This window comes from Phallusia mammillata, chromosome 3 (genome assembly GCF_965637545.1).
Source record: "Phallusia mammillata chromosome 3, kaPhaMamm4.hap1.1, whole genome shotgun sequence".
NCBI lineage: Eukaryota > Metazoa > Chordata > Ascidiacea > Phlebobranchia > Ascidiidae > Phallusia > Phallusia mammillata.
The window spans coordinates 26,334,091-26,350,808 of record NC_137254.1 but is presented as its reverse complement, the minus strand read 5'-3'; the positions used below and the strand labels follow the sequence as shown (position 1 = coordinate 26,350,808).

Below are 16,718 nucleotides of genomic sequence, written 5' to 3'. Positions count from 1 at the left end.
AATAAAGCGTCGACATAGTTTGCTTAACCAAACAATAGCAAATGGAAACGTCATTTGAATTACCAACGCATCAAAGGACAACCACTACGCAAAAGAACAACGGAAATACAAGAATACTCGTAATGTGTAGCACCTTGTTTTTGTTTTGACTTTAGCTGTCTTGGTAAATCAACACGACCCGCAAGGACACTACATTCTTTATAGTGCAAAGGCGCAATCCAAGAGCACATATCAAAGGGGACTTTTATAACTTGTCAAATTCATAGCAATTGAAAATACTGAACAGGCGTTTCGTCCACCAGGTTGCATATTTAAACAAATTTGTCGTTCAACTGGTGTAATGCTGAACAAAATACTAAATTGCCTCATAAATTCTAATTCAAATGTTTTAAACCGTAACGACGGCAAAAACCTCAGCCCAGTTTTCCGCGACATTTTGCGTTCGACTTCCTCTTCAAATATCGGGCATTAGTTACGCACTGTCACAATATAGCACACTCAACCCATCACGATAAGCCTTTGTTCTCTTATAATTACTTTACGTTATATCCCGCTGCGCTTGTGCATTTTCGCCTGTTGTGCTTGCACTATATCGTTCATTGCTCTGATGAAGCCCTACCGTTCTGGTGGACGAAACGTTAGCGAAATACAAGTTCTTAAAAACAACAATTAGTATTTTGTTCAGCATTACACCAGTTGAACGACAAATTTGTTCATAGCAATTGTTAAAAACGTAATGACGTTACAATACGCAATTTCACGTTAAAAAGGGGTTGCCTCCTAAATAATAAGGCCATTAAAATATTTTCGCACACGTTTGGGTACGTTCTAACACATTTGTGTCGGAAGTAATCTTTCTTTAAAGTCGATCAGTTCCATCAGTCGTTTCCAAAGTGTGTTTAAAACGACCTCACCCCACCGTTTTCTCGAGTAGCCTACCCGATGTTAAAGCAAAGATGAAATACCAAAAAAACTGCCTAACATTTAACATCGCCTGCCACTCTTAAACATACATATTTTTTTTTTCAACCGGGTATTTAAATTTGTACTTTTAAAACAAAACGTTCTGCATAAACTGACACCGCCAAACTCAATCCCGCCACATAGTAGCCTGCCCTACGGTGTAGCTGCAGCGCATTTAGTCATGATCCACTAACTGTGCCATTCACTAATTTGCGTTCCACAAAGTTTCGAAGTGCGTAGCTAACTTGGTGATTGTTCAGTGCCATTGTGACGCTATACGTGCTTTTACCAAGCGAAATAAACTTGACAAAACCGTCACACATGTAGCGCTACTATTTCTGCGCCTAAGGTTCAGGACGCTGCTCTAACGGCTAGCCGGTAAAACCAATAACTAGACCGCGCGCTACTCTTAATTCTTTTGCAAAACAGTAACAAAATATGCAATATATCCTTTGTTCTTATTATAAAAGCGGAGTAAAATAAGCACGGTTCTCGACAACACAATCGGGCCAACGTAGCACTTAAAAACACGATGTAAAAACGGACAAATAGATAAAAGATCTCACAAGCCAAAAAGCACGTTCTACCAAGGCCGACCAACCAAGTCTGCCTGATCACATTTTCACAGCCCTCACGTTAGGGAGCCAGCCACGAGGAGAAAACAGCAGTTATTCTTGAGGCAAATTAAGCAAAGTCCCGAGGATGTTCGTAATTAGGGACACGCGCAGGAATGCCAAGGCAACACGGTGGGTTGCATTCGAAACGAATAGGAAATAAAACAAAATGAAAGTCTGCTGTGAGAAACAAATATACGCAAGGTAGGTTGAGAAACCTACGTAAAACAACACCAATGGTGAAACACAAACAGAAAAGACGGATAACATATAGTGACAGTGCAACAACCAAACGTAGTGCCGGGACAGAAAACGAATAAACAAAGATAATAATGTTCGCAACATATGGAAATGAATCGCGTATGAACGTATGTCGACGAACCAACAGACCAAAGCAATAACAAAACTGTGCAATAAACCAATAAATCATATTACGAGAAAAGGAAAACATATAGTGACAAAACAACAAACTAAACAAGTGGCAAAACAGTGCAATAAAGAAAGTTGTAATTTTATTCGTAACACACCCCCCTTCCCGCGTTGTTGCACTCCCGGGCAACAAAACTATGTTTCGCCGTTACAATGGGTTCGTTGCGTGCGTGCCCTAAGACGACTTGCAATCGGGCCGTCATCAGTCGAATCGTCACCACACTCTATCGTAACGTCACCTTGTGCTTCTTCCGCAACCGGCAGTGTTACGAAGCACGTGACGAGAGGTGGATTAATGCTTTGTTCTCCTGGTGATTCCTCTTGATGCCGGTCTTGTCCGCCGACGTCTTCCCATTTCGCACTGCTGGACTTCAATCGATTGAAATGTACGGTCTGCTGTCGACCAGCGTCGTCTTCGATAACATAGTTCACCGGAGGCTTGATGTCGGTAACGCGGAAGGGCCCTTTAAATGGCATATGGAACTTGCGACAAGTCCCCACTGGTACGGCGGGATTAGTCAGCCACACCACGTCACCAACCTGATGCGGTTCACCCTTGCATCGGCGATCATAATGGTCTGCCATCCTTTTCCGCTGCCGCGTTAATATTTCCTGCACCACTCCCTGTGCCAATTGCAATCTTGACCGTAGTCCTTCTACGTATGCTTCAGGTCTCTGCGATTGTGTTGGTGCACCCATCAGGTCGGCTGGCAACCGAAGAGAATGCCCATTGAGTAGATAATGTGGTGATATCGATGTACTTTCGTGCGCGCTTGCGTTGTATGCCGCCACCACCGCTGACAACGCTTCGTCCCAGGTTCGAGGATCGTTTTGGACATAGCTGCGGATCATAGATACAATAGTTCGATTATTTCGTTCGCACCCCCCATTCCCCTCGGGGTGGTAAGAGGTTGTTCGGGTCTTACGGCAACCCATTAACCGCGATAGTTCTGCGATCAGTTGCGACTCGAAATTTGTGCCTCGGTCGGAATGAAGGACGTCGGGTACGCCATGGACTGTGAACCACCTATGAAACAACAAACTGGCAACTTCAGGTGCTTTCTGGCTCCTAAGAGGCCACGCGCGCACGTATTTAGTAAACACATCGCAAGCCACGAGAATAAACACGTTACCGTCCATAGATTGTGGCAAAGGACCGAGAACATCTATCTCTACACGCTGCATGGGGCCCATTTCATCTGATGGCACTAAAGGTGCTCTCGGTTTTACAACAAACTTCTTGCTTTGCTCACACACCAAGCAACTCCTAACAAATGTTTCCACGTCAGTGCGCCACCCCGGCCAATAGTGCCTTTCCATAACTTTAGACTCAGTTTTTGCAATCCCTAAATGTCCTCCCCATGGGGGCAGTTGTGTAAGGCGGTAACCACATCATGACGCATAGATTGGGGAGTGAGTAAACGGCTAATGTCAACTCCTGGTTGGTGAGGGTTATCGCTTCGATAATACACGACCCCTTCATTAACATCAAGTTTACCAAACTGACCCCAAAGGTGCCGTGTCATAGAGGACAATCGTTTAATCCCGCGATAAGGCGGGCGCTTTCCTGCGTCTAGCCACTCGAATACTGGAGCAATTTCAGGATCTGCCCGTTGGGCTTCCGCTATTTTTTGTACTGGCCACCCCACTGTTTCCCGAAAATCGATAACATTAGCAGTACCTGCATATCCAGTGGCTTTGTTATAGTCGGTGTTTATTGAAAAAGGCATGGGGTCGCCCTCGTCATCACACTTCACACGACTCAAGGCATCAGCGTTGGCATGCCGTTTCCCTGGGCGATGTACAAGTTCGAAGTCGTATTCAGCCAGTTTCTCTATCCATCTGGCACACTGTCCGTAAAGCTCACGGGATTTCCATAGCCAGCGGAGGGATGAATGATCTGTCCGAAGCAAGAATCTATGTCCTAAAAGGTAGCAACGATACAGTTTAAACGCATAAACTATCGCCAGTAGTTCCTTGCGTGTCGTGGAATAGTTGCGTTCAGCTTTAGATAGCGTCCTGCTTCCATAGGCAATTACACACTCTTTATCATCAACAATTTGAGCGAGAACGCACCCTACCGCCGTATCTGATGCGTCTGTGTCAAGGACGAAACTTCTATTAAAATCCGGGTGCTGCAGGATAGGAGCAGTCGTCAGTCGGTTCTTTAACTCCACAAAGGCGTCCTGTTCTTTATCAGTCCATTGGAACTTTACCCCTTTTTCTGTTAACCTGTGAAGCGGTGCGGCAATCTGAGAATAACGTTTAATAAATCGTCGATAGTATGACGTCAACCCTACAAACTGTCGTATGTTACGTACGTTCTTTGGGGTGGGCCACGAGCGAACTGATTCGACCTTACTTGCGTCACACGCTACTCCCTCTTCCGACACGATGTGCCCAAGAAAACTAACCTTTTTTCGTAGTAGCGAGCATTTTGAAGGTTTTAAAGTTAGGCCAGATTTTATAAGACGATCTAGCACCGTTTCAAGCCGTGTCAGGTGTTCATCAAACGTACGAGAGTACACAATAACATCGTCCAAGTAGGCCAAAGCTCCTTTCCACTCGACCCCAGCTAAAACGATGCGCATGAGGCGCTGAAAGCTAGCCGCAGAATTTGATAAACCCATGGGCATGACATTAAATTCGTACAAACCAAGATGGCTCGCAAACGCAGTTTTCTCTTTAGATTTATTCTCCATGGGTATCTGCCAATAACCAGATTTTAAGTCGAGGGTTGAGAAATATTTGCAGTTGGACATCTCGTCCAGGCTATCGTCTACCCTAGGAATAGGATAGCTGTTTTTCTTAGTGAGGTGGTTTACTTGTCGGTAGTCTATGCAAAACCTAGTTTCGCCGTTTTTCTTACGCACAAGTACAATTGAACTTGACCATGGCGACTGCGAAGGTCTTATAAGTCCGTCGTCTTGCATACCTCTTACTATTTCTTCTACTTTTCTTTTATCATGAGGCGCCATCCTCCTAGGTGGCTGTCTTACTGGTGGATGATCGCCCGTGTCAATGGTATGCCGGACCAGGTCTGTACGGCCCAAGCTCCCTCCTTCGGTCGTGAAAGCTTGTAGCTTCGCACGCACTAGATCGAAGACTCGATTGCGTTGTCGTTCGGTTATGTGGTCCCCAACTTTTATATCTTCGAGCACCTGGCGTTCCGAGTTCGCGTATGTGGCCTGTTGGGTTTCGGACCTGGAAACACGACTTACAGAATAAGAACGCACACACCGGCCTCCATTACAAGCACATGGTTGCGGGGCAGTTTGGCCGGTTATTTCGCACGTATCATTTCCTAAGGCAGTGTCGTCCCCCGTACCCGTCACTGGGCAACACCTTGCTACTCGACACCCGCTCGACAAACGAATAGGGTCGTCTGTTAAATTCGCCAGATACACCGGTACTTTGTGATTTTTACAGTTAGTTAGATATGTAGCACCCAACGCGCCGTATTTTGCCTGAAAGGCGGAAAGCTTTCCGATCATAACAGTCGTGTTTATAGGAAGGTGTTGTTCATCCACCTCAAGGTCTAATTTACCCCCAGACACATACCTCAGTGTGTGCAGGAAGAGTTGCTTGCTGAATCAAGCACACGTCAGCTCCTTTCAGGTTGAATCGCGAACTCAGTAGCGGTAACGTGCAACTCCTGCTCCAAAGTGTTCGGTTTTCGTAACATAGGTTAAAGTGGTTACGCTGCAGGAAATCTAAACCAAGTATACAATCTTCTTGAATGTTAGAGGTCACGTACACCAAAAACTCGTCAGTGATGTTGCCGACTTCGATCGTCAGGTTACATTGCCCGTTTATAAGTAGCTCGCCCCCGTCGGCATTAGAAAACCTAACGGTATTGGGAACAGGCGATAGACAAGCTTCGCCTTTGGACAGCGAGTCCCATACGCGCTTGTGAATAACAGTTACAGACGCCCCCGTATCAACCAGGGCACATACCCGACGTTTGCAGATCTTAATATTTACATACCGGTAGAGTTTTTCACGGACGCTGCACGTTTCGGCGACATGCTGCTGCTTTGGACAAGTTTCCTCTCTTTTCTTCACCACCCGGGGTGACGTTGCAGATGGCCTTGTTGCGCTACGAACAACCGGAATTAAATCTTTGCTTGTTTGTCTGTTTGGTCTGCCCATTGTACAACTTCGAACCAGGTGCTCTCGTGAACCACACGCAAAACATGCACGTATACTAGGCTTACCGTTCCTTGTTGGTGCAGTGCGGTTGTACCTATCCGGTTTTGTACATATGTCTGCCCGAAACTGAACAATGTCCGCGCGCATGGCGTCTAAATCGCGTCTGAAGGACGACATACACTGTTGAAGGTTGGCGTCAATCCGCTGAATGGCATCTCGGCACTTCTTGGGTCTCCGGTCGCTTTTCCAACCCTGAAACTGGAAAACGCAAGGAGGGATTTGGGGGCCCGGCGCCTATGGCGACCTTTGCTGCAGCGACAAACTCTCTGGACTTTACGTTGCGCACAACGTCAGAAGCCAAACTTCGATCAGATAGCCCCTTGACAAGCGCCAGAAATAGCACTTCGTTCTTAACGTGGGCGTCTTCTGCCTTAGGGTACCCTCTATCGGCCAGTGATTGCAGTGCATATACGAAGGCCCGTGGGGATTCGTTTGGTTGTTGTACCCTATCCATAAGATCGTGGCGCAGCACTTGGCCGTGGTTAAAATCATGTTCTTTTGCTTTGGATACCAATTCGTCAAAGGAGTACTTATACACATTAGCACCATCAGTTAAGTCCCACAAAAAATCTTTGTCGACGTGCGTAAGCAGTAAATGTTTTTTGACTTCTTCTGTCGCTTTCACGCTTGCACAATACGAATTAAAAACTTCAATAAAACTATTAAAATCATCACCGATCATAAATCGGGGCGGGTTCATACACACGTTCAAAGCCATGAAAATAAAATCAACTTACTTGGTCGGCAGTGAAGCGCGCGGTCGTGCGCGGCTGCAGCGTCCTGGCGTGCTCGCCAATTTGTAGCGCTACTATTTCTGCGCCTAAGGTTCAGGACGCTGCTCTAACGGCTAGCCGGTAAAACCAATAACTAGACCGCGCGCTACTCTTAATTCTTTTGCAAAACAGTAACAAAATATGCAATATATCCTTTGTTCTTATTATAAAAGCGGAGTAAAATAAGCACGGTTCTCGACAACACAATCGGGCCAACGTAGCACTTAAAAACACGATGTAAAAACGGACAAATAGATAAAAGATCTCACAAGCCAAAAAGCACGTTCTACCAAGGCCGACCAACCAAGTCTGCCTGATCACATTTTCACAGCCCTCACGTTAGGGAGCCAGCCACGAGGAGAAAACAGCAGTTATTCTTGAGGCAAATTAAGCTAAGTCCCGAGGATGTTCGTAATTAGGGACACGCGCAGGAATGCCAAGGCAACACGGTGGGTTGCATTCGAAACGAATAGGAAATAAAACAAAATGAAAGTCTGCTGTGAGAAACAAATATACGCAAGGTAGGTTGAGAAACCTACGTAAAACAACACCAATGGTGAAACACAAACAGAAAAGACGGATAACATATAGTGACAGTGCAACAACCAAACGTAGTGCCGGGACAGAAAACGAATAAACAAAGATAATAATGTTCGCAACATATGGAAATGAATCGCGTATGAACGTATGTCGACGAACCAACAGACCAAAGCAATAACAAAACTGTGCAATAAACCAATAAATCATATTACGAGAAAAGGAAAACATATAGTGACAAAACAACAAACTAAACAAGTGGCAAAACAGTGCAATAAAGAAAGTTGTAATTTTATTCGTAACACACACAAATACTGACACTGCGTTCTGTACAGTAGCCCAGCGTTTGGTCTCCCTCTGACAAAAGTTTTGCCAAACAATTTATGACGTCTCGCTATATATATACCAGGGAGTCGAACCGGAACTGAACCCGCGAACCGGTTTGAGCGGTTAATTTCTGTAAACCCGAACCGCTAATTACGATTTTTCAAAAACCCGAACTGGAGTTGAACCCTATATTTTGTTTGGCGTTGGACCCGAACCGGAATCGAACCACTAAAAAATGCGGTCTTTTTTAATTTGTGATTTTTTTCAAAACAGCGCACTGAAAAATACGCGAGATAACACTTATAGGGCGTGTCAAAATTAACAGTGCTCGGGCAAAAATTTTTTGGAGTTTGATTAGGCCAGGGTGATGATGGGTGGAATTGGAATTAAAACAAATAAAAATTTGAACCGGTTTAAAAACCGCAAACCGGTTCGGACCGGATAATTTGCCCGAACCGGAACAAAACCCGAAAATATACATTTTTAAAAACCTGAACCGAACCCGAACCGTTAAAAACAAAACCAAGTGAACCCGAACCGAACCTGAACCCGTATGACAAGCGGTTCGACTCCCTGATATATACATGTTGGACATGCAAAAAAGCAGGCAGTGGTGTTACACAACAGAATGGTTGTGTTTTGATATCATTTCACTTTTGTGGGGTTCCAGGTTGCCTGTCGGCTAAGGAGGCACTGACTTAATTATTTTGAAAGTGGGAAGACGACTGTTACCACCGACACAGTGAAAGTTGCTTTTATCTTTAACTTTGCCGTAACTTTTACCAAGTCACATCCCTTCTGTTGGTTTTAATTCACCTGACGATGACAGAAGAAACAGTCGAAACGTTGTGATGTTTTTCACCTAAATACTGGCTTGAATCTTTTTGCCCACATTGAAAGTAATTTGAAATATTGTTAGAATTAGCTCATTATTTTTTCATTGGTTTCAATTAACTATGCCTAAAAGCTGTTTTTCAGTCAACTTTTCTGAGATCAATGCATCAGATGAAAATTTCACATAACTGTTGCTGTCACTTTCCCAAAGTTTAATTTCCAGCAATTCATCAGAGTTCCAATTGACTTTTGAAGAAGGCAATCTTTACTTGCTTTGTAATCTGTAGTCTTTTAAAATTGCTTAGCATATTTTAGGTTTTCACTTATATCAATCTACCAGTAGCAGTAGGGGTTTGAAATAAAAACAAACTGAACTAATACCAATGCATTACCTTTAATGTTTCGAGGATAAGTTTTCAAATTGATCCAGAAGCATTTTGATGCAACACATAAAGTCGTTGGTAAAATGTGGACTTCCCCAAAGATGTGTAAGCTTGCTATTTTTTAGTGTGGTGATGAATTTCTAAAACATTGCGACAAATAAGGACCCTGTTTTTTGTAAAGATTCTATAGTAAACATATACTCACCATTTTATTGAGTTAATTACTGATGCAAGAATCACTTCATGTCATAAATGAAATCTCATTTTCATCTCAATCACTGTCCAATCTCAATCACTGTCCGAAAAGAACCATTTGGTACCGTCACAAGTCAAAATAGATGCAAACATATATTAATGCTGTACCAAATACCAAAATCAAAGCCAGTTGATACTATATTGAATTAATATCCTCTTGTGCAGGAATGGACACAGGCAAGACCATGGTTGTATATTGTTTTGATCATTGGATGTTGTTCAATGTTGGAGTCTGGTGAAATTTCACAACACTAACATTTTTTTTTTAATTATTCCTGAAAGCAAATCAAAAAATTTCACACCAAATTATGGTACTTATCTAAACGCCATCAAAATTGTTACCGCCGCTTTTCAACGAAAGACAAACTGAACTTTTTACTTCGTTTTCAGAAACAACGTCAGTTTGTGCTTTGCGAACAAAGTTTGCCGCAAACGTGGATTGTAGCACGCATGAATAATTTCGCGGAACCTTCGTCTCATCCGACATCTAAAAAAGCGGTGTTTTTTTCAGTCTATAAAATAATATTATTGTTTGAGAAACTTCTTTTTTACGTTGACTTAAAAAGACGATATTTGTCCAATTGTAACGATTTTTAGTTTAACTACTACACCATAAGTAGATTTAAGAAATGGGTGATGTTTCAAATTGTGACAGTTTTACATTAACTTTTCCAAACTTTTTAAAGGTTTTTTAGCATGCTATTGCCCTGAAATTTATAAATGGGCAATTTGTAGTCATGCGATTGGCGTTGATATATGCTAATCATAAATCATGTCTTACATAAGCATATGCTGGCCTAGATATGAATAGGAGGACACACACATCAGGAACACTATGGTGTGTTTGTTCTTTGTTGGAGTGCAGCTTTTGGTATTAACAATTGTAAAAGCAGAATTGCACATATTACCTACAATTAATAGTTACTTGCAAACACATAAAACATCCAGCCTGTCTTACACTTGGTCCGTAAAACTGAATTCTGATTCAAGTCAGGAAAAGGACTCACTCATTTTAGAAGCAAATTATGTAGCAAATGAGTTAGGTTTCATCAATCTTGGTCAAGTTGGTGAGCTCAAGGGGTACTATGTATTTGTTCCAAATGACACAAGGTCTTCTAACAAACAGATGCTTGATCATCCAAAAATAGAATGGACAGAACATCAAGAAATTCTCAAAAGAGACAAGCGGCGCTTTATAAATAATAAAAACAAACTGTTTGATATGAGTTCATTTCGGGACCCTTTATTTCAAGAGCAATGGCATTTGTATAATTCAAAGGCATCTGGCTTAGACTGCAATGTGACTGGTGTATGGGGCATGGGTATCACTGGAAAAGGAGTGGTTGTTGCTATCATAGATGATGGGGTGGAATGGAGGCATCCAGATCTAAAAGACAACTACTGTGCAAATGGCAGTTTTGATTTAAATTCAGATGATGATGATCCTTCTCCAGAATATGACAAAGCAGAAGAAAACAAGCATGGGACTAGATGTGCTGGTGAAATTTCAGCTGTGAGAAACTCAGTATGTGGAGTTGGCATTGCATATGATTCACGATTTAGTGGGATCAGAATTTTAGATGGTCCAATGACAGACTCACTGGAAGCAACTGCATTCAATAAGCACATGGATGTCAATGATGTATACAGCTGTTCATGGGGTCCCGAGGATGATGGAAAAACTGTTGATGGACCAAGAAACCTTGCCCAAACTGCTCTAAAACATGGAATTGTTGCAGGAAGGTCTGGTTTTGGTTCTGTTTTTGTTGTTGCCAGTGGAAATGGTGGAGACAATGATGATAACTGTAATTATGATGGCTATGCAAACTCTATTTATACAATAACCATCGGTGCAATAAATGAATATGGACAAACACCTTCCTATGCTGAACAGTGCACATCAATGTTAGCTTGTACTGTTAGCAGTGGTGCCCCTGGTCGAAGCATTGCCACAACTGATTGGACTCTTGGCCATCGCTCACAACAGTGTACAACACAACATACAGGAACATCTGCTGCTACCCCTTTGGCTGCTGGCATGATAGCACTGATGCTTGAAGTGAGGCCTTGTTTGCAATGGAGGGACATTCAGCACATCATTGTGTTGACATCAATACCATTAAACAGTGACAAATATGCATCTTCAGCCAAAGATAATTGGGTTCAAAATGCTGCTGGCTTTTTTCATAGCAACCAGCATGGATTCGGACAGTTGAATGCTTGGAGGCTGGTAAATGCAGCTAAAGTATGGGAAAGTGTTCCTTGGTTGACGACATACCAACCAACTTGTCCTGGGCACAACTTGGCAATAGTAAAATCTGTAACTAAACCTTTGACAGTTGAGTGCCAAGTTTCTGTTCAGCAAAGCTTAGACCACATGATAAATACTTTGGAATCAGTGCTTGTTACCGTTAATGTCAAGCACAGTTTTAGGGGAAGCTTAAAATTTGTGATTGTGTGCCCAAGTGGTACAGAATCCATTATATTTCCAAGGAAAAAAGACAAATCAGACGCTGGTTTATCAGATTGGACTTTCATGACTGTAAAATGTTGGGGAGAATCCTCTTATGGGAAGTATCAGTTAAAAATCTATGACACTTCAAGAAAGCAAGCAAAAGTGAATGTCCTGAAAAGTTGGCAAATTCAGATTTATGGTTCAAATTTGACAACATCAGACATTGCCAATCGACAAAAAATGCTTCAGAATTCATTTAGTGGGAATATTAATGCAAACTTTTCTTGTCCTGCTGGAACACCACTATTGTTTGATGTTACTGAAGCTTTATCAGAAAGAACCCTTCACTTACTAGTGTTGCTGTCATTTTTCTTTGTGTTTTGGGGTGTTTATTACAGTTTAGACCTTGCTTTTTGCTATAAGGAAGAAGAAGAAAACAAATGAAGCATCAACTTGTACTACATTATTATTTGTTAATGTGCAATGAATCATGATTTCATAAAACTTTTTTAGATTGTGTTATAAAAAAGTTCATGCACTTTCAGTGTTTTCCTAAAACTGCATAAAATATTAGACCTTCTTTTGTGTATATGATGTTGATTATATATGAAGCTGACATTGCTCTATTTAGGTTCTGCTTTTTTATGTTATGTTTAAAAGCAAAGGTCTGTGTTGTTTTTGTTTTTTATTCTGAAATCTAGAAGTATAGCAAAAAATGTAACAACGAAAGCTGTTTTGTATACATTATACATGTCAAATGTGCTACGTTAAAAAATATTTCCCATCGAAAAGTGCACATGTGTTAACTTTACCTAAAAACAAAATTTCCCGTTTTATTTGGCGTGTTGACGATTGCATTTTGTTGTGTGCGATAAACAGATGGTGCCACTTGCATTGCATTGCTTCTGCTTTTTGACAAATTAAACAGGAAATCGTTTTTAGTTGGGGTGTCTGCCAAAATATCAAAGAGTTATTTGAAGCAGGGGTCGGCAACCGTTTTTGAAACTAAAATTTTATCGCGGACCGGTCTTCAAAAAGCTACATATATCTAGCAATAAAAACGCCTAAATTAGTTTATCATCCCCGGGATACATGAGCAAAATGTTTTAGAGCATTTAACCTGAAAAATTATGCGGCCCGGTAACGAACTACTCGCGGACCGGCGGTTGCCGACCACTGATTTAAAGGAAAGATTTTGACTCAAGCCTGCAAGTAAAAGTCAAAGATGATTTCTCACTCAGCTTGCCGTGTAATGTAATTATTTTTTTGCTGGGCGTAATGTTGTTGAACCCATATGGAAGCTAACGTGAAACTTCGGTCAAATCTTGAAACAAGTTAAAAAAACAATTCATTTTGCTGGACACAATTAAACAACTTATGGGTAGCTTCATGTACACGGCGAATCTGTTCAATTGGCTTTAAGTTAATGAAGCTAACAACTTGAGCTGAGTTTATTTCGCCTTGTCAAAACGATTACCAATCGGAAATTGCTCAACGTTGAAACGTTATGAAGGAATTGAAAGTAAAACAGTGAATTACACAACATATCTATGATGACCTTCTGCGTTGCAGCTCCACCGCTCTTGCAAGACGTCGTTTTGCTAGGGGCTATTCCATTGGTGGGATGAACCGAATGGGATTGTTAAGCCAACGACCCGAGATAGGGAGGGGACAGTAACGTTTAACAAGAAAAATTATACCGAAAAAAAGTCTGGGCAGATTTAGTCGGACACACAAAGTCCTCAATTGGTCAGAGAACACAACGACTCACGCCATAACAAGCAGAACCTACACAACATTCTGCTTCCAGTGAAGAGGCGAAAGTGGAATGTATCCGACATGGTAACTTATGTACCTTTTACGTAAATGGGCGTTATAGTATTTTTTCAGATTGACAAGTAGATGTTGCAAAAGTTGAGAAGGTTGTTATATGCTTTCCAAGTATTTGTTTGTAGTCCTTTTATCTTTATATAGGCCTACCTGTTCAGAAGCAAAATTTTAAAACAATATCGAAAAAATGGCAAAAATTTTGGGAAAGTTATTTCTGTTGTTTGCAGGTGAGTTTGCAATAAGTTAGATAAAATTTTATTAGTAGCTCGTAGAATAGCCTACGAACTGTTTGTCCAAAATGCGTGTTTAACGTTTAAAGCACATTTTTACTTCAACACGCAAAAAACCTTTTTTTTAGTTATATATGTTTCCGGCGAGGAAATACGGTTTTCGGTTGTGGAAAAGTTTCCATGGCCAACACAAGCAATTGGTTCGAATTTCACCGTTACAACTCGATTTGACACCTGGGAGAACTTTTCCGATACTGTCAGATGGAATAAATACAATGTTAGCATAAGCAAATACTGCTCATTACTATAGTTTGTTGCAATAGACCACAGAAACCAGTATTTCAAACTTGAAATGTACTGATTTTACAGAAAGTCCTTGGGACTCTTACCATTAAAAAAGGCGCTGCGCAGTTTATTCCAACAAACATTAATTCAGGGAGCCCTGTTGTCTTTTCATGGTGAGTGAATTTCGGTCCATAAAATTTGAACGTATTTCTCTCCGACACGTTTATGTGTTCACACTGTCTACTAACACACAATAAGTTCATGCACAACACAAGTGTGGTAAAATGCGCTAGTGATAAAAGTTTAGCCATACCTTACATGAACAATGCCATATAACAAGATTAATTCTTAAATTCTCATTCTCAAAGGGGTACTGCTAAGAACGGCAACAGAACAACGACTACTGTCGTCAAAATGACAGTTGTTGGCGTTCTTGAATACGAAAATGGAAGGTCCATTGGAATTTATAGTTACACCAAGCAATTTGCTTCTATTGTCCTGAACGTTAAAGGTAAAAGCATTTTTTCTTTTTTTCGGTTGCGTATCCTAAAGTGAATTGCTGAAGCTCTAAGTGTGGGGGATAAAGTTTTGACAGAAACCTACACCTGAGGTGGGATTGGAACCCATGGTGTTTTTTGGACCGACAAAACAAACATCAACGCATATCGAATTTTTGTTCGTATGTAATTCATGTTGTTAACTGTTTTGTGTTTTGCTATGCAGGATGTCCATTAAACATCAGCAGGCATCTTGCAGTGACATCGACGTCCAACACATTTAATTCAAGAGGAATCTTTCAATGTCGAGCCAAGGGGATTCTTCATGACGTCAACTCAACAAAAACATCAGCGACCAATCAAACTGTATGCCTTGCATCCGCCAACTGGGAAAGTCAGCATACGTTGCAATGCTGGAACAGTAATAACTTTATCTTGACTGTTCAATTAGTCAGTGTAATTCGTTACTTTTGGCCAAAGGAAACTAAAGCCAATTTATATTGGTTTAGTGCCATCTGTGGTATTGGTGATTGAAGAACTTTACTTATCCGGAACCAACGTAGCTTTCTTTTGCAACTATACCAGTGACGTATATCCACCAGTGACGTCAGTACAGTTTCTCATTAACGGAAACAAGATAAAGGTTCGTGTGAGTTTAAACGAAGTCCACCCACTATTAGAACAACTTTAATAATTAGAAGGCATCCATATTGGCGTGGGAAGTCCATTTAATGCATTGCTTGGATTTGTCTAATAAACAATAAGTTATAAATTGTGTAAATTACATTTCACTTGTAATTTTTGTAAAGTAATTATTAAACTCGGAACAGCCATCTAAGTTGATAAGTTAGTTCAGCGTTTAAAGCTGCCATTGGTGCTGCAAATTTACAAATCGTTGCTGTATCAAAATAATGTACACAGGCTGCTGGTTCCAGTATGACCGTTTCCCTTACACCCACATGGGACAGAAAAACCATTGCTTGCCAAGCCTTTTCAAACTACACTGTAGTATATGGAGACCTAGGACAATCCAGAACTATCCTCCTTAACGTCTCTTGTAAGCATCTTCAATGTTTGTACATATACAAGCACCAGCAATTTTGGTACCTGTCATTATTTCTTTACAGATGCGTATTCCAATACTACCACAGTGTGCGAATGGATTGTTGGCACAAAAGGAAATTGTTCCATTACATTTTTTGCAAACCCACCAGCAACGCAAATAAGTTTGATCAAAAACGGTAAGAATACCGCAAAGCCAAAATAAAAACATGCACGCGTCACTGGAAGCCAGACTCACAATTTGAAGTAAAAGTGTGTAAGTTACCAACATGTCAAATGTATATATGTTGCAGATACGAAAATTTCCTATGATGCCATTGCCAATTTGGAAACACAGCAAGACCGACACGTACTTTTCTTCGTGAGAGAAAAGGTCAACAATTACATTGTGGATATATAATCATTTTCTCCAATACGCTTTATGCATGCGCACTAGTTAAACGAAAAAAAATCTGTTCTGCACACGTAACGTCCCTCACAAAGGTCCTCGGTTTACCACCGGTGGCGCCTGTGCGTATAATAATCACATAAATGACAAAATAGAAGGGACCGTTGGCATCGAACTGTGTCTAAAATCGATCTTATACATCGTAATGCTAAAGGTGACGGAGTCTGATAATGGATCATACACTCTCAAAATTGTATCCGCCATTTCTGAAACGCTGATTAAATTCGAGGTGTTGGTTACTAATCAAGCAACGCCCACCATCACCAAGGCAACAACCACTACCCAATCAAGTCATTCCAATCTACCAACCATTCTTGGTGCATGTGTAGCTGCATTGCTGATTGTCATTGGAGGTGCAACATTGGTTCTGTGGATGAAGCAAAGTTCGAAGGGATGCTTTTCTTCGATCGGTATGATTAAATTACCTGACCCTAGTGGTAATTATATCTGGTCTATAAATTCGGAGAAAACACACATGCGTAGAAAATCTACAGTTAGTAGAGCATAGTTGTAAGTCGGGTCGGTCTTTTCCGGCCGGGTTCGGGATAAGGTTTCTTCAAAAAACGTGCCTGATTCGGGCCTAA

At 41.3% G+C, this 16,718-nt stretch overlaps 2 protein-coding genes across 2 annotated transcripts; one reads left to right on the top strand and one right to left on the bottom strand.

The window, feature by feature from the left end:
• Window positions 1-6,079: 6,079 nt before the first annotated feature.
• Window positions 6,080-9,728, bottom strand: LOC145217714 (uncharacterized). Its single transcript, XM_080085049.1, has 2 exons — window positions 9,278-9,728; window positions 6,080-9,212 (listed from the first exon to the last, which is right to left on the bottom strand). The coding sequence occupies exon 2, from the start codon at window positions 6,934-6,936 to the stop codon at window positions 6,355-6,357; it is 582 nt and encodes a 193-aa protein (XP_079941175.1). The 5' UTR covers window positions 6,937-9,212; window positions 9,278-9,728; the 3' UTR covers window positions 6,080-6,354.
• Window positions 9,729-9,981: 253 nt separating this feature from the next.
• LOC145217711 (proprotein convertase subtilisin/kexin type 7-like) lies at window positions 9,982-12,676 on the top strand. Its single transcript, XM_080085045.1, has one exon. The coding sequence runs from the start codon at window positions 10,163-10,165 to the stop codon at window positions 12,224-12,226; it is 2,064 nt and encodes a 687-aa protein (XP_079941171.1). The 5' UTR covers window positions 9,982-10,162; the 3' UTR covers window positions 12,227-12,676.
• Window positions 12,677-16,718: the final 4,042 nt, after the last annotated feature.